General features: G+C 50.4%; 1 protein-coding gene across 3 annotated transcripts in view; it reads left to right on the top strand.

Annotated features, from left to right (window-relative positions):
* ARHGAP22 (Rho GTPase activating protein 22) overlaps positions 1–18,861 on the top strand; it is a 211,138-nt gene that overhangs the window by 95,118 nt on the left and 97,159 nt on the right. For all 3 annotated transcript variants that reach the window (XM_017885520.1, XM_017885521.1, XM_017885519.1), the window contains one exon: positions 3,291–3,378. In XM_017885520.1, coding sequence (XP_017741009.1) covers positions 3,291–3,378 — 88 coding nt within the window. The remainder of the gene's footprint in view (positions 1–3,290; positions 3,379–18,861) is intronic.

The raw sequence follows: 18,861 nt of genomic DNA, 5'->3' as shown, positions 1-18,861 counted from the left end.
CCTCAGAGTCCCTAGACTAGTGGTTCTCAAAGTGTATTCCCCAGGGCTCGCAGCATCAGAAAAATGGTTAGAAATGCAAATGGTCCTACTTTCCCCAGACCTATAGGGTCAGAAACTTGAGAGTGGGGTCCAGCACTATTCTGATTGAACACTTACACTATTAGAAATTAAATCAGGCTGGGTGATGTGACTCACGCCTGTAATCCCAACACTTTGGGAGGCCGAGGCAAGGAGATTGCTTGAGCCCGAAGTTCGAGACCAGCATGGGCAAGATAGGGAGACCCCCAATTCTACTGAAAATTAAAAAACAGCAAAAAGTAGCTGGGCATGGTGGCATACACCTATGGTCCCAATTAGAGGTTGAGGTAGGAGGATCACTGGAGCCCAGTAGGTCGAGGCTGCAGTGAGCCATGATCGCAACACTGCACTCCAGCCTGGGCTGCAGAGCAATACCCCAAAAAACAAAACAAAACAAACAAAACAACAACAACAAAAATTAAATCACAGAAAACTACCAATAAATGAGTTATAGTAAAAACAAAGGTTAAAAAGTACTCAACATATATCATTTCCTAACTTAATATACTATGACTTCATGTGCTATGTCTTAAGCTCTGGAGGTTACTGACATCCATTGAATCCATGTGGTGCAAACACTGTGGTGCATCTCTTCTCAGTTCCACATGCAATGACATCATAAAATGGGCCATGGAGGGGGAGGGTATTTATATTGCTGAAGTTAGCAAACACTCCAAATCAGGCTACTTTATAGTTTTCAGAGACCCCATTATTAGACACCACCAGAACACCAGGCTCTCCGTGTTTTAACAAGCCCTGGGGTGACTCCAAAGTATGTTCAATGTTGAGATCTACCCTGAGTGTCTCAGCTAATGCTATATTCTGACTCCATTCACGTCTTTTCATCACAGTTTTAGCAAACGTCATACTAGGGACCGGAAAGCAGACAGCCTGTGCTCCCCAGGCCCCCACCCCCAACCCAGTCCCGGAGCCACATTCTTGACCTGTGGGAGGCAGAGGAATCTGGGCAGCCGAGGGACAGTGCTAGGGCCCCTGCAGTGGTGGGAGGCACACTGAGATTCCCCTGAGAAGTGAGCAGGGGATCCCATAGTCACAGCCTGGCTCTCCACTGTGGCTTCTTGCAAACAAAGTCAGTTGGTGGCTGCCATGATAAAGGTAGGGAAGCAAAGAGTAAAGCCTGCGGCTCCAGCATTGGGCACACCTGAGCCGACATCTCCAGCACACCCTTGTGGGCCGTGGGCACAGGGCTGGTTGCATCACCTTCCTGACCTCCGTCTGCTTGTCTGGGAAGACAGGAATGGTAGTACCTACCCCCTGGGGCCTCTACATTAAATCCAGTAATTTAGGCAAAGAGTCAGGAATATAGTACAGTCTTCAAAAACAGAAGCCATTACTGCTTTTCCATTTAGCTGTAGTAGAAAGCAATGTCAATGTCAATATTGTTACTCTCCTTGTATGGATGACAGATTTTAGGACACAGAAAAAAAAAACAGCAAAGTATCCAGAATGACACAGGGACTCTGTTACTGAAACAGCAAACACCTGAGAAGCAACCCATTAGCTAGTGATGGATCTCACCCATGCCCTTTAATGAGCACATTTCTCCATCCTGGGGCTGCAATCCTAATTTATTTCCAGTGGCTCCAAGTTCTCTAGCAAGAAAGTAACTGTTAATTCGGTTACAAAGATTACCAGGTGGTTCTCTGGTTTATTGCTGTAATTCCTCTAAAGCAAGCATCTATGGGTAAGGACGACATTCTGCCTTTCCGCATTAACATTGCTTAAATGAGAAGAGGCATTTCCATGTGTCCTTGTGGCACAAGATTCTAGCAGCAGGTGGGAGGCTCCCATCACCCTGTGAAAGCCAGGATTTGCCTGGAAAATACTGGGGGGGTGTACTCTGTGAGTACACATGGGGGTGGGAGCAGGAGGCGACCTGGATGCAGCAGGTGACTTTGCCCCTCACCTGGGTAAATGCAGACGCAGGGATGCGGTGCCCCACTAGGTGTGGAGCCCTGACATACAATAATAGCAGGCATTTATTGAGCAAACACTTACACAGTGAGAACTGTGTACCAGGCACTGCTCTAAGAACTTCCAAGTACTAATTCATTTGATGCTCCAAACATCCCCACAAAGTACTTTATTATTGCTGTTTCACAGATAAGGAAACTGGGGCACAGACAGGTTGAACAATGTTTCTGTAGCTGAGCCAGGATTTGAACCCAGGAAGTTGGTTGCAGTGATGGAATTCAAAATGGGTTTCCCATTGAGAGGACCAAAAATGTGTAGTCAAGCCATACCAAGTCTGAGTTGAGCAAAACCAAGCAGAATGAAATAAAGACCTCAGCAGAGCTCACAGTCACTGACATACAGAAGGAGTATAAAGGAGGCCCTGCCTAACCTGGGGGTTGGGGAAGGGTCAGTCACAGCGGTTGTAACACCTCATTCTCTTGAGTAGGACTTACCACACGGGAATCTGGCATCTCAACCCTCCTGAGACGTGTGACTTAGTGTTCCATTGTACAGACATGGAAACAGGTTCAGAGACATTGAGCGGGTTGCCTGAGATCACACAGCCTGGAAGTGCAAGGCTGGGACTCAAAGCCAGCCTCCCAATCCCCACACCCCATGCTCTTTTTCTGCATCTTTCAGCCCAGCTGCCAGACCTCAGCACTAGAGAGCAGGTGGAGCCGCCCTTTGTCATGCATACACATGCATCCCAGGCGCCTGGCACTCTCTGTAGCAGGGTACCGTATGCATGGTAGCTGACTCCTATCTCATAGGTAAATAAATGAAATCTCACCTAGCCAAGAGGTGGCAGGACTGGATGCACACAGATCTGTTGATCCTTTCCCCCATGTTGCCTCAGTAGCCACAGTACCAGGCTTCTCCCTGACCCCTCTCCAGCCTAAAACCCTGCTGGCCCAGAAAGGCCACAGGTGGCACACTGGATCAGGCACTCCCAGTGGTGGGAGCCTCCCTCCCTGCTCCAGAGTTCCCCCTGCCTGTGGGCACAGCTCCTCCAAGCATGTATGCAGACAACAGTGTCCACCTTAACCACCTGGGACCCTGAGTAGGCCTTATCTCTGCCTGGGAGAGGAGGTGTGTGCCCCTCGCTGAGGCCCAGCCTTCCCAGTCAGGGCCTGGAAGGCCCCAGGTCCTAACCTCTCCTCTCTGGGGACCTTGACGACAGCAGTCCCCTTCCCATCATCTCATGCTCCCTGTGTTTGTGTTTGCCTCCTTTTTAGGGATTTATTTCTCTACAAGGGACACAGGTGACCGAACTTCCTCCTGGCCCCGAGGACCCAGGGAAGCACCTCTTTGAGATCAGTCCAGGTAGGCCTGAGCACCTTCCAGCTCTGCTGCCCTGGTGGGGGTATCTCCATGCCCCTGGCCTGGGAAGGGCAGACCTTCATGACGCTCCTCCCACAGGAGCCACAGCGCAGTCTCCAGGCATGACTCGGAAATGTGGGCCAAATCGACAGGATACTCACATGGGGAAGAAATTAGAAAGTCCCATCAATTATCTGGACAATGAGCTTTTGGGTAATGCGAAATGAGGATTTCTAAATTCACGATAAATGCAAGGAAAGAAACTAGTCAATGGGAACATCTCAGGGTGAAAGTCTAAACACAATACCTGGAAATAAAGCCAGGGAAAAACACTAGCACAGATTGAGAATATTTAAGTATGGATGATTATAAATTTCAAGGCAAAGAATTGGGATGTGGCAGGAGGAAGGGGAACAATTTTCCTAAAGAACTGCTCTACTGTCACGTTAGCAGTTACAAAACAATATTTTAAACTTCCAAGTTGACAATGTCGTTGCTAACGAACTAAGTAAAAGTGCCTTGCAGAGAAGCCAACGTACGTGGCAGGGCCGGCTCTGCTGTCAGCCAGTGTTTTCTTTAGCTGGGCCTCCCCCAGAAGCAGAGCCTGAGACAAGGATCTGGCATGAGGAAGGGAGTCAAAGAAGGAAGGAAAGCCAGCCAGGGCGTGCTAGTGAGTGGACTGCTGCTGCAGGCACCCTGGCTCAGTTCCCGCAGGGGCTTCTGGACACAGTACAGAACAGGCCTCAGAGTGGTCTCATCCAAGAAGTGAGGCTGGGGCTCTATCCACCCACTCCCACCACCCAGTCCTTGAGAACTGCTTTCTGGGGAGTAACCGACATTTCCTGCCTACTCTCTCATGTGGACCAAACTCTGCAGACAGAGACAGCCTCCAGGGACAGTTGCAGGTGCTTGAGGAAGCAGTGATGGGAACAGTGAGTGCTGAGGGATCTGAGTAGGGCACCAAGAGTGTCAGCTGAATTTAGACATCCTGAGAAGTAGTGGTTATGAACTGAGTGTGCTAGGGCCTCACTGGGGCCCTGTGAACTAGTAAGTCTATGACTGGTCGCAAAGCAGTAAAGCCACCCCAGCCATCCTGAGAAATGATCTATTGGCTGTCCACTGAGGTAGCACCCCAGGCTCAGGGCACGAGCAGAGGCTCTTTGGGAACAGGTATGAGCAGATCCTGCCTGGGACAGGGGCATGTCTACCTTTGTCCTATCCATACTAGAGTTCCCAGGGGCACAGGCTGAAGTTGAAGTGCAGGAACACCCTTTCCAACTGTATGCCCCTGTGCAAAATTCAAGTACCTATGGTTTCACTTGGGTATTCCTTTTCATCTAATGCAAGAATCTTTGTAGTAAAACTGCACATCAGAAGGTGGTAAAAAAGGGATCCCGGGGTATGGAGTAGAAAGCAGAGGTTGACTGTGGAACCAGGAGAAAAGGTCTCAGCTATTAAGATAGAGAAGAAATGCAAGTAGTGAGGTAGGCAGGGCCCTGCCATCTAGGGGAGGAGTGTGGCCCCTGGCCCCAGGGAGAGGGGTAATGAGTCAAGGCCAGAACCAGAAGGTAGAGGTCAACACACTCCAGTCATCAATTCAGAAAGGCACTGAGTATGTGCCCCATAGACCAGATAAGGGACATCACCTGTGTGCAAGTTCATTATCTGGGTCAGAGCTATTTACAAGAATTTATTTGACTCTTGCCAGTGGTGTTGGGGGTATGGGGGACAGTAGGAGAAGACCCTTTGCCATATAAGGTAACATAGTCACAAGCTTCCAGAAATTAGAAGATGGACATCTTTGAGGACAATTATTCTGCCTCCCACAATACTCCCAACATCCCTCTAAGATAGGGAACGTCGTCACACCTATTGCACAAAAACAGACCATGGGGATTAGAAAGAATCCCCAGCGAGACACACAGCTAGTGGCAGAATTGGGGCTTGAGCCCAGACATTCTGGCTTTTAGCTACACACTTCCCTTGCCCTCTAACACAGGCACCTGGCCATCTGAGGACCCCTACAGATTCTAGCATTTTCCCTACCCGGGCTGGGGACGTCTAAGGACTTTGTTACAGGAAGGAAAGTTCCTGAACTCCTTTGTCTCAAGCACAGCAACAGTAGCCTGCCTGCTCATCAGGTTCCTACAGATCCCCAGAGCTGCTCCCCAGAGCTGCTCCCCAGAGCTGCCCATCTCTGCCCTCCAGCCTTCGTGCAGCTGCTGAGCAGCTCAGGGAGAGCAGGACGGGTGGTGGGCGGTGAGCAGTCTAGTCAGCCTTTGCGGAGTGCGATGCTGCTATCTGCAGAGCAGAGCACAATGCCAGTGCTGCCCGGGGCCCAAGAGTGGTCCCCTCTGCTCCCCTCCCACTGGGGACTCCGGAGTTGGGGTGCTTCCTATCAACCTGCTCAGATGGGACCTGGGAGGCTGCACTCAAAGCTCATGCTTGGTTCTGGCTGCAGCTGGCAAAGCTCCCCCTCCTTCGTAGCCCATGAAGGTGTCAGGCCAGAGGGGTAAGGTGAATCTCTCGAGGCCAAACAGCTGGGAGGTAGGGGAGCCTGGACCCTCCCAGGTCAGCCTGACCCCAGAAGGGTGGGCTTCCTGTTACAGCAGTTTCTGACTGAGGCTTCAGCTATATGCCATGTTGGGGCTAAAAATGAATAAGAAGAAGATTGGATGAACCCACCTTAAACTACAGCAGCATGCAGTCACAGGAAGGCCAAGAAACCCATTCACGTCCAACTCAGCAAACCTGTAGTGTGACCTCAGCTTTGAGCCAGGCTTGCGGGGCACTGAGATGAGCAGGGGTCAATTTCTGCCCTTAAGGAGCCTGGGGACATTTTCTTCCTGAGCTCAAGGCACAATAAGGACTTATCCTCACGATGCTGAGCACAGTTACCTGGGGGCAGGAGCAGGAAGTATCATCAAGTGGGCCATGCCAGTGTTCACCAAGCACAGCCCCCGGGGGAAATGTGCAAAGACCAAGAGGAAATTCAGGCTGGGTGGGTGAGGGGCGGTGAGTGCAGCTTGGGGGACAAGGGCTTCTCCTACAGTTAGGAGGTTGCCGGGTGGCAGGCTCTGAGAGCAGTGAACTAACAGGCGCGGGAAGGAGCCTAACAGCCCTGCCTGGGGTCTGGGCCTAGGCCAGGAAATCCAGGCAGGATATGAGGAAGGAGGACAAACCCGGGGTCACTTCCAGGCCATGAGTGTGCTGGCCTGTGGCACCAGTCACCCCACAATGGTCCCTCACTCTCCAGCCAGCACCCCCAAGAGGAGGGAAAACTTGGCAACTCTTAGAAATGTGGCAGAATTCCAAGGATGGTCATGCGTAGAATCAGCTACGTAAATTTTCAGCCATAGTTCTATTTGTGCTCTTCAACGGTATAAAAAATGACAATATTTTCAAAGTAGAATTAAAAATGAGGAAACATTATACTGTGAGTGCCATCTAGTGGAGAGATCTGCCAGTTCTGGGCCAGAAAGTGCAGGCCCTGTTGCCCACCCCCAGCCTTTCAGCCAGCACAGCTGGATAGGAGTGGAGCTTGAGACCAGGCCATCTGGCTTCCAAAGCCACACACTAAAATTGCCCTCCAACACAGGCATCTGGCCATCTGGGGCCTCCTACAGATTCTAGCATTTTTCCCCTCTGAGCTGGGAGGTCTTGGAATTTGATACAGCATATACCTCTGGTTCCAAAAGCATCTGAGAACCTGCACATCCAGCCACTGAGCAAGACACAGAGAAAACACTGTCATAAGGGGGCTTTAGTGCCAGTGGGACTTCTGTTGTCTTGTGGCTATGGCCTGCCACTGCTTCCCCAACATAGTCAGTATATAAAGCGTACTGAGAGGTGGGAGCAATTGCTTTGGGCAGAGGTGAGGGTCTCCTCCCTGAAGCTGTGGGAACACGCAGGAAAACCACTTGTAAAGTTTAAGGGAGGCTGAGAGAAAGGGTGACTGGCATTTGTGTCTTGCTTGGACAGTTGCTTATACACAAGATTTGCTTTTCATGGTTACCAGGCAAGGAAAATCTAATTGAGGACTGATGGCAAATGGGGCTCTGCCAAGCAGAGAGTGGGGCCAGCCACACCTCCTGCCATAAGTTCCAGTTCTCAAGAGGAGCAGAATGTGAAGCCTCTGTGGGACCACAGGCCTGGGCACTGATGGAGAAAAGAGGGTGACATGGGCCATAAGACTTTCTAAAATTCTGATAGTGCAGGGCAGACAGGCAAGATGCCACCTGCAGGAAGTAAGCTGAGATTTGAGGTCAGAACTCACAACAGATCAGCAGTGGCCAGAGGAGCTGGTTGGGAGGGTGCCCCTGTGCCAGTTCACAACACCATTCACCAGGGAGAGAACTGCAACCTTGCCTGGCAAGCAAAGAAATGTCTGCATTTCCCCTCTGCCTCCTTCCCACCCCAGTGCCCAGGGTGCAGTTCAAGGAAGAGTCTAGGGGAAGCAACCCCCATCTACGCCAGCACACCCCAATCCCTGAGGGCCACAGTGCTGGGGGAGCAGCATGAAAGAGCTTTGAACCAGGTGTGAGGGAACAGAATTAAGGATTGGAGACATCCTTAATGAGACTGTTAGAATAACTAAGAGTGGCACACACTCTGGACCCTGGGAAAATTACCAAGTGAGCAGCTTCTCAAAGGAAAGGTGGGAAATGATAGGCATAGTTATTGGGGAAATAACTTTCATGTTTATTCTCCAGTGAGCTTAGCTTTTCGTATTAGGGTAAGTGAACTGCTGGAATAACCCCCAAATCTCAGGATCTTGACACAAGAATGTATTTGTCTTTCATATAAAGTCAAAAAAGAACACTTGTGATTGGCGGGCAGTTAGTCTCCCAGAATCTTCCTGTTTCCATGCTAGGAGGCCATCATGCCTGGGAGGTGTGTTGGTCCAGGCCTGGAAGTGGCCCCATCATCCCATCACAGCCCATTGGCCAGAATGCAATCACATGGCTACACCTAGGAGCAAGAGAGTCTGGGAAATGGAGTTCAGCTCTCCAGGAGGAAGGCAAGCCTGGTTTGGTGAACAGTCAGTAGTCCTGCCATTCTGCATAATGATCTGTTACCTTGGAATAAGAAAGACACCTTCCTCCCCTCACAGAATTAACAAGGTCAGAGAGACGGGCAGGAAGGCAGACATTGACTCACAGGATGAGAAGGGCTAGGAGAAGGGTAAAAAGGCAATTGTGTGAGCCCAGAGGAGGGGACGCTAATGCACGCAGGGAGTACATGGGACTTCCAGGATAAAGTGACAACAACCCTGTTCTTTGAGGGTTAAGTGAGGGTCAACCAGGTGAAGAATCAGGGAGAGCAGCTGGGCAGAAGCAGCAGTGGGCAAGCACAGTGGGCACAGGGGCTGTGTGTCTCCTTCACACCTTGGTTTCAAGGCGCTCAGCATGTAGGTAACTGAATTTAATGTAAGGATTGGAAGCAACAGGAGGTTAAGCTTTCTGCCAGAATGAAAAATTGTCCTCTATGGCAGGAGAATGGTATCGGGCAGTGGTTCTCAAGCTTTAGCAAGCCTCCGCCTCATCTGGAGGGCTTGCAAAAAACACTGCTGAGCGGGCTCAGGGTCCAAGGTGGAGAGGCCGCCCCTGGTGTAGAGACAGTGGGGTACTTAGAGTGCTGGAAGGGTGAATGAGATGGGCCTCACAGGGGAAGTGAATGAGAGGAGGTTTGAGTTAACTGAGGGCAGAAAAAGCAATAACCATGTTTTAATTCTAATAATTATTATTCCAGGAGGAGGAGGACCATATAATGTATAAGATGCTGGTTTGTGCTTTGATCTCCTGGCCCTTTTTTCTCCCTAGGCCACTTGCCTCGGGGGAAGGTGAGGTCCCTGGAGCAGAAAGGAGAAATTCTCTGCTCTCCCACCCCAGATAATTGATGTGGACGGGGTCAGAAGGGAAGCATTCCCCTAGACTGGTCACCCTGCCCCCAGCAATGCCCCAGGAAGGTGACAGGCATGGTGCCACTAGGAAAGCTGGCTCCAGGCACCAGGGTCCCACCTCAGACAGACACACCATGGTCAAGAAAGACAGGGGAGCTACCCAGCTTCCAGCCCCAAGTGACTGCAGGTAAAGACCTCAGGTGACCAGGAGGGACTGAGAACAGCCCATCCTCCTTTTCCAGGCCCCATGTAAGTCTGACCACAGCAAAGAGGACCCCTTCCCTCCATCTCAATAGTAGCTGGGACTAAACTCCCTTCCAGCCTGGGAGCATAGGGCTTGGAGATAGAATTAACATGATTCTTTCTAATAAATATCATATTTGTTGAGTGCCTGAGGTTGTAGACCAAGGTGTGTATGAGTGCTAGTAGGCTAAACATTCACTGAGTTCCTTCTAAGGAATGAGGCTGAGCACACCACGTTTATCCTCACCACACTCCTGGGACTAACATCTACTAACCCATCTAACAGGCAATGCCCCTGGGACTCTGACAAGCTAAGTAACTTGCTGGGATCCGAGGGCCGGTGAGCGGTGGAACTGCAGCTTGAGCCAGCTCTAACCCCAGAGCCCTGCTCTTCCTCAGCATGCTGAGGCTGGCTCCCCCGGGACAGGCATGAAACAGCCAGGCCCCACAAAGGGACTGAGACTCAAGGACCCCCAGGTCCTGCCCACCTGGTACTTCGCTCTTGTCAGGGCAGCTGCCTGGCAAACCCTGCCCCTCCCAGCCCTTTGAAAGCTGTCTACCCCTTGCAGACTTGATCCTGGGGGCCTCACAGACCTGGGCTTTTTGCTGATGTGGGCATCCAACCCCAGGCTTTAAATCCACAAGGAGGGGGTGGGGAGCGGAGAGACCTGCTTTGGCACTCTGGACAAAAAGAGTTGCTAAGATCCCAGAGAAGGCCTGTCCCCAAAAGACGGCCATGTTTGGTGAGATGAATTAGGTCATCTGTTAAGCTTTGTAACTCGTTGCTAAAATCTGTCTTCTGGAATTAGCACAATGCTATTGAAGGAAACCAAGTGGGCTGGTGCTATCAAAGGGAACCAAGTGGCTTGGCTGCAGGCTTGAGACCAGAGCCATAAGTCCTTCTAGTGAGTAACTGTAAATGGGATGGGGCCGGGGGAGTGGAGATTAAGAGTCCTGGAGGGAGCAGTTTGCAGAAGCCAGCTCTGGCTAACTCTAGCAAAGGGGAAATTCACCAGAAATCAGGGATGGGATGGGAGTGAGACTTGTGGACGGGACAGGCGACCGGGCTATCACGGAGTCAGTAGCTGAGGGTGGCAAGTGGGTGGTGCTCTGTGCTGGGAAGGTTGAATCTCGTCTGGCTCTGCAATCCCAGCATGGCTCACTTGCTGAAAGTCCCAAGTCTTGGGTTTTCAGCTCCAACCAGTCTTCAGAGACCACGGTGTCTGCTTAGGCTACATGACCACCCCTGACTACACTGGGATGGTGAGGAAGGGCCTGTCCACTCTGGCACCTGGACCAGCCCTCCCAAGGCTTCACCTAGCGGGGGCAAGGAGACTCCGAAGGAACCTGGGTGCCTTCCAGAGGGGAGAGTAGATGGCAAACACCCAGGCTCTGTCAAATGTTCACTGCTCCAGATGGTCCATGAGTATATTTCTGCAGGACTGACTGAAACATCATTGGCCTTGCCCTTTCCAAGTGCCAGACAAGGGGCCAGGACGGGGTGCCTTTTCAACAACATTGCACTGAGCCGATGGCCCCCCGCACTCAGGAGCAATTCTTACTTGTGGGGAAGGACCTGAGTGTGCAGTGCTGAGGATTAACCCGAAGAAGACGTGAATGGCCACCCTGGATCTGAGGAAAAGGAGGAGGAGGAGAGTGCTGTTTTCTGGTGCAGAAGGATGCGAAGGGTACCACAGCTGCTCTGAGGCCTGGGTCTAGTCCCCATCCTGGAGCACCTGTCTGCTTTGGGCTGGGAGCCCCATATTTCTCAAGATCAAGGTCAGGAGACTTGGGCACCAGCTGCACCATTCAGAGGCCTGGCAAGCTCCCTGCTCTCCCACAGAGGTCCACACTCCTTCCCTCCCACTGGGCTCCTTGGGACCTCCCCGCAACTCCCCAAACACAGGAGGTGCATCCTGCAGGCAATAGGAGGCCTGGACAGGGATGGCTTTGAGGTCTTGGGTTTTCAGCTCCAACCAGTCTTCAGAGACCATGGTAGTAGCAAAGCTAGCATTGTGTCCTATGGGAATCAGAGTCATGGGGTTGATTGTCCCCAGACGCACCACACACGGATGCAGATGTTGCCTGGGCAAGCTGGTGTCTGCATGTAGAAAGGAAGCTTCCGAGGAAGAGCTAGGGAGGCGAGTCCGGGAGCCATCTTCCTGTTTGTGCCCATTTTCCATGCACTCTCAACAGACACCAAAGGACCTCACAGTGTCTAGTCAGTGCTTTTCCAGACCACCCATCTCTCCAAGCCAGAGTCAGGGAAAGCTGGATGGAAGCATAGCCATGCCACTCAGGGACTGAGTGGGTTTTGACAAGTCACAGAGGGCTCTCTGCCTCAGTGGGGTAGGTATATTGCCAAGCACCTTGGGTTGTGGTGAGGATTCAGCGAGAATCCAGATCCTGGCTCATAGTAGGTATCTGGTCTAGATAAGCTCCCCTCCTCCCTGCATGCTGTCTAATCATTAATCGTTACGATTAAAAACAGCAACCCAATCTCATCACAATGCCATGTGATGAGTGCTCTGATAGAGGTGTCCCTGACTGAGAGCCCAGAGCAGCGGGTAGGACTTGTTTTCCCCAGAGAGTGGTTGGGGATAGTTTCACTCAAGCTGAGGCCTGACACAAAAGCAAACAGAGAGGAGAGGGGCCTTCCCAGAGTCAGGGCTGGAGTATGCAAGACAGAGAGGCTGGAGAGCTCTTCAGTACAGGAGGCTCAGGGAGCAGATGATGCGGGTAGAAAGTTGAACAGGACCAGGTCATGAAGGGTCTTGGATGCTGGACAAAAAGGCTTGGACTTTAGTCACTGACCATGTTCAACTGACAGGAGGGATGGCTAAAACCCAAACTGGGCTTTTTCAGAGATATTTGCAAGGTACCTGAAGCGAATTTTTACCAAAGCAGCAGCTGCATTGCTACACTTTCATCTTCAGCTTCATGATTTCCCTTGGCCAACAGCACAGTAAGTAACCTCCGAGTTCAAAGTATTCAGCAAACAATGGAAAGGCAGAGCAGCCAGAAATGTACACATGATTTTCATGACAGATACGGTAATGCCATGTTAGCTAGGGGAGCCTCTTTCTCTACTACCCGAATGGACCTATGTTGCAACACAAATTGGAATAGGATGGAATCTGTGCCCTGTTGCCAGGGTCACCCCTAACGGAATGGAGAGATCAGTAATCATCCCAGTTGGTGTCATACTGAATTGTTTATAACCCAAATCATAATTGATGTCAAATAAAAGCTCCATGTAGCCATTAAAATATGGCATTATAAAAGAAGTAAAGTATATTTGAATCCTTAAAAATAAAACCAAAACTATGTGTTAGAAAGATCACTCAGGGTAGAGCGACTGAGGGGCTTACAAAGGACTGTAATGTCTGATGCTCATCTCCACCAATGTCTATTCTATGCCCCCATCCCCACCCTGGCAGTGTTGACAGAAAAGACTACACTGCCACAGGAGTAACATGGACCCCTGTGGGAGGCAGCACAGAAGCCAGGCTGCTTAAAGCAGAGCCCGGAGTGCATTTACAAGTTAATGTGCCAAGTTCTCCAGGATCAAGCCAGGGAGTCCTGATCACTAACAACATCTCTGCTTCGGGGCCTGTTTAAGTGGCTTCCAGATTCAGCTCAGACCCTAGCTCTCAAGGGCAACCAGATTAGATTTCTTCTCTTCTCTGAATCTCAGTTTCCCCCGGTGTAAGATGAGAGGGCTGGCCCAGTGACCTCTGAGGTGTCTGCTTGACCTAGTAGAATGGCACCAGCGGGCATTCTATAGCCAAGTTTGCCCAGAGGGAGTCAGTTCCTGCCTTTCTTATGGCTACACAAGGTCATTGAAGTCACCCTCAGGCATGGAGCTTGTAGCTGCCTGGCCTTATCCAGCCTGCCCTTGGAGCAGATAGGAGACTGCTGCCTGCTGTTCTGAAGGAAGGCTTGACCTTGAAGGGGAGCCAGCGTGCACAGATTACTCCACAGAGGAGACTGATACCGTGCGTCTGACATGCCCAGAGCATCCCTGATCACATTAGCCGCCGCCTGAGTGGGGAGGATGCTGATACTGGCCTATCTTGGCACCTGGTACCAGCCAGCCTGAGTCTTGGCCTGACCTCGCACAGCCCCTGCTGAGGTTGTCTGCAGAGCGCCAGGTGATGGGTAATGACAGAAATGAAATTAGATGAGAAGTTTGTGAGTGATCCCCACCCCTGAGACGGGAGTGGCTCTTACACTTCCTGGCCTTGCAGTGGGGTTCTCCTGTCTTAGCCTCACTTTTCTCAACTTAGCACAGGACCAGGTGTGGAAAACTCCTGCAGGCTCCCTGGAAAGAGGCCCCTTGAGCAGGATCATTTCTTTGGCCAAAATTGTGTTCCTAGAGCAGCGTTCTTCTATAGAAATGTAATGCAAGCCATGTTTGTGGTTGCAAATTTTCTAGTGAGTACACATATAAAAACATCTACATAAACATATACACCTACTACATACTCACAAAGACTAAAAATTTAAATTTTTTTAAAACTAAAAGGAAAGAAAACTAGTGAAATTATTCTTAATAACGTATTTTATTTAAACTACTGGCTCCAAAATACTATCATTTCAATATGTAATCAAAATAAACATTAGTGAAATATTCCACGTTCTTTTTTGCTTCCAAGTCTAAATTGGTATTTACACTTAAAGCACATTTCCATGTAGACACTAAATTTTCACTGAAAGTACTTGATCTATATTTATTTATTTTAATTTTTTAATTTTTTAAATTGACACATAATAATTGTACATATTCATGGGGTACATAGTGATGTTTTGATAGATATATTGTACAGTGATCAGATTAGGGTGATTAGCATATCCACCATCTCAAGCATTTACCATTTCTTTGTGTTGGGAGCATTCACTGTCCTCCTTCTAGCTATTTGAAATGATGTAATATATTAATTAACTATAGCCATCTTTGATCGTCATTTAGATTTCATAAAATGTATGATTGAAAAGTAGAGTCACATACCCAAGTTATTCCAAACATACTTAAAGGTTTTTCAGTAATGGAATTGAATGTCAGTTTTTAAACTAATGTAAATTAAATTAAATTGACAATTCCATTGCTCAGGCACACCTGCTTCATTCAAGTGCTTAGGACCCACATGTGTGGTGGCAGCGTATTGGACAGCACGGGCCTAGATGAGAACACCAGCATAGAACAGGCGCTCTACAGGCAAAAATGAAAGAAGGGGGGAGAAAGAGAAAGAAGGAAGGATGAACAAAGAAAGAACAGCAGGGATGGGGAGGGTGTGGGAGCCTTGGTCTTGGAGTAAGACAGAGCCAGATTCACATTTGAGCTCTGCCACTCACTCATTAAAAGAACCTGGACCAGTAACTTAAATCCCATGAGCTTCATTTTCATCATCTGATCATAGAAGGGAAACTGCCTACTTGGCAAGACGGCTGTGACCATCATGTGAAGTACAATACGCAGAAGTGCAGACGGTTTCTCCCCTGGCCCCACACAGTCCTTTCTCTTTCTTTCTTTTTTTTTTTTTTTAGACAGAGTCTCGGTCTGTTGCCCAGGCTGGAGTGCAGTGGCACGATCTTGGCTCACTGCAACCTCCACTTCCCTGGTTCAAGCAATTCCCCTGCCCAAGCCTCCCAAGTAACTGGGATTACAGGTGCACACCACCCCATCTGGCTAATTTCTTTGTATTTTTAGTAGAGATGGGTTTTCACCATGTTGGCCAGACTGGTCTCAAACTCCTGACCTCAGGCAATCAGCCCACCGCAGCCTCCCAAAAGTGCTGGGATTACCGGCGTGAGCCACTGCGCCCAGCCTCTCTCTTTTTTTTTTCCCCAGTTCTTCTTTTATCTGTCATAGACAAACATGTTTCCAATGAGATTTTAATATTTTAGTTGTGTTGCTTTAAAACAAACAAACAAAAAACTTAATAATTATCGCTTTACAGCTGTGCTTCTCAAATTTCCTGGCATGTCAGAATCCCCCAGGCTGCTGGTCCTTCCCTGGCTCCAGAGGCCTGTGGTGGGTCAAAGAATCTACATTTGTAATGAACTCTGGACAATACTGGTGCTGCTGGTCTGAGAGCTACTTACTGACAGGTCAAGAGACAGCAGAAAAAAATGAAAAACCTTTATATTTAATCCCTTTAATGGCACTTTTTTTCCTTTTATAATACAGGGCATTTTATTTTGCTTTGAGTCCCCAAAAATTCTCTAGCTGGTCCTGAGCAGAGTGGGTGAGCCACCCCAGAAGTGGGGGCCCTGAGGCTGCGCTCAGGGTGGTGTGAGTCTGGGATGCAGAGAGATGTCCCTGGACTGTGTTCGATTCTGGGTACTGTTCTCAGGAGGGCTGTCCCCAAGCCAGTGAGGAGCCTGGAGGCCACCCCGCTTCCCTGCAACTCTGAGCTCCTCCACTGTGATGGAAGGAGGACTCTGCAGGGCTGAATGGCCGCACAAATGGATGTGAAGGGCTCCACATGCCTATGTGGGCCTAGGGGTAGCCCCTGCACCAGGTTTTTTAGTTGATATTTAGCTGGTGTGTCCCCTTGGGCACATGGATACTCAAGGAGTGAGAACAGACCCTCACAGACACCCAGGGGCCCCCAAGTGGCTCCACACATGCCCACCAGCAGCCAGGTACCTCTCTCACCAGTCTCTGGGATCGGGGTGCTCTGCTGAGGGTGTACTGAAAATGGGCACCAATAGGGAGATGACTCCTGGGCTCAGCCTCCCCAGCTCTCCTCTGGAGCCTTCCTTTCTAAAGGCAGACACCATCCTGGGGAAGGAAGTCCAGCAGGCAGCTCCTCTTCCCACAGCCTGCTACCCCTAGCCTGCAGTGGACGGGCCACCCCCAAGGGTGTTCAACCTCCACTCTGCCAGGCACGAGGCACCTGAATTGGGGGTGGGCGACAGACCCATCCCCACAAAGGCACCCACCCTGTGGCACTGGCACTGCCAACCCTAAGCGTACTCCACCCCAAAACTCTCTGGGGTGCCTGCCCCCAACCCCAGGCCTCCTCATGCCTGTGCTCGGGCCTCTGCCAGGCATGAGGGGAAGACAACAACAGCCGCTGGGCAGGGCCAGGAGAGACAGGGCAGTGGCTTGGGAACCAGGAGGCTGGAGGGAGCCAAGAAAACCCACTCACAGGAGGTGGAGGCAGCAGGAGACAGGACGGCAGAAGGGCCCCAGCCCTCAGCATACGCTCCACTGGCCCATTCGACGTCACTTAAAAAACACGGATTTAAAGATAGAATGATTAAGAATTTCAAGACAGCAACCACAGAGCATTCAATTCTAAATGCAGGGCCCTTCAAGAGGCAGGGTTGTCACTGAGCACACGCCCTAGTTGAAGGCCATGAAACTGGCCCTGACCATGAGCTTCTGAATTTAAATGCAGGTTGTGGCCCTCTGTTCCATCCTGCTAGGCTCCATCCTGCGGGTACAACCTTCGAACATTCCTTGCTGGTCTCTTCCTGCAAATGCACTGGCCCTCAGAGCTCAAGTCCTGAGTTCGGTGCACATCTTATCATGGTTCTCATCTCATTCATAAACTTGATATCCAGAGAGGGAAAGTGGCCTCTCCAAGGGCCGGGCATGCACAGCTCCCACCACATTCTTGTGCCATGCTCTTCCCTCCAGCACCCGGCCCCTGCCCTACAGCCTTCTGTCCAACTTGCTGATAGCAAGGCTCCAGCACACACTGCACAGGTGGCTCTTCCAGATCCAATATGGCAAAGGAGCCTTTAACCGAACTTCCCCCATGAAGCGCAATAGGGAATGTCACCCTTGGAGGGTGGCCTGCACCTTCATCCTTGCAGATCAAGGCCGGGGACTCAATTAGGTGATTAAACTGCAGCCACATCTCTTGAATGATGCCAACCGGAAGGCACCTTTAGTGTCTCACCAATAGGACAGCCCGCCTGGACCAGCCTGGCTTCCTGGGTGCATAACATGGTCTATACTCCAGTGCACTGGCCCAGCCTCTCTTCTTCAGTGTGACACTCTGCCTGCCTGCCTGACCCCACAGGCTGTTCTACACAGGGGGACGCTTCCATGACCTTTAGGGGTGCATCCTGCCCTGCAGTGGGCTAGCTGCATGGTTCTAGACTTCAGGCTGACTCTCAGGAGGGCCACACTCTTAGCAGGAGGCTCACAGAGATCAGGATGGTGCTGGGCACCATAGTTCTGTGACACTGAGACACAGAAGGATGTGCACAGAAATCCCTCAGATGGTGATAGCTCACTGGACAGGAAGGGGTGATGCGCAGGAGGAGGTATGCTTGGTGCCAGCGCAGAACAAAGATGTAGATAAAATTCTTTACGAGTGATCTCAGCTAGACTAAATCCCTAGATAAATTAGGATGTGGGGAGGAATGTGGCAGGGGATTAGTAGGTGGGGGTTGAATGACCCAGGTCACCTCTGAGAAACCAAGCCCAAGTACAGAGGCTCCTCCAACCATCAGCTCAGGAACCCTCTGAAACACAGGCTGCTCCTCAGAGTAGGTCCTTCCTATGCAGCGTGTGGTCCATGGGCCAGCTGCATCAGCATCACCTGGGAGCTTGTTGGAAATACAGACCCTAGGGCCTCACCCACGCCACCTCAAACAGAATCTGTTCTTGCAGTATGTCCTGGGTGCTCTGTGTGCATCTTAAAATTGGAGAAGCAGCACTTTCAAGCAAAACAACATCAAGCCTACCCAACTCTGGACTTGGGTTCTAGACTCCAGGCTGACTCTCAGGAGGGCCACACTCTTAGAAGGAGGCTCACAGAGCTCCTGAGATGTGATCCCCTCCCTCAAGAACTCCTAGTCCAGGGTTAGGCAGCCTTGATGTTGTTTTGCTCCAAAGTGCTGCTTTTAAGGTGCATGGTTCTTTAAAGGTGCTTGATAAATTAAACCAGTGAAGGAGCAATCATCCAAAAGCAGAAAGAATGCTGAAAGTCATGGTTGGGAGAGGCAACAGTAACAAGAAATAGGGTCTAGTTCTCAGGCTGAAAGCTGAGCTGCAAACCAGGGCTGACTACCCATGGGCTGATTCTGGCTCATAGACATATTTTGTTTGGCTCATGCAATATTTTTCAATGCACAGGATTTTACCCACTAAGAATATATAGACTCCTACAGGGTAAATTTGGGCCTGCTTTCACCATATAAAGAATTGACAGGAGCTGACTGGGCACTGTGGCTCATGCCTGTAATCCCAGGACTTTGGGAGGCCAAGGCAGGCAGATCACCTAGGTCAGGAGTTCGAGACCAGCCTGAACAACATGGAGAAACCCCGTCTCTACTAAAAATACAAAATTAGCCAGGCACAGTGGTGCATGCCTGTA

Source organism: Rhinopithecus bieti, unplaced genomic scaffold (assembly GCF_001698545.2).
Source record: "Rhinopithecus bieti isolate Rb0 unplaced genomic scaffold, ASM169854v2 scaffold_15143, whole genome shotgun sequence".
Classification (NCBI taxonomy): Eukaryota; Metazoa; Chordata; class Mammalia; order Primates; family Cercopithecidae; genus Rhinopithecus; species Rhinopithecus bieti.
This window is presented reverse-complemented; position numbering and strand designations above follow the sequence as displayed.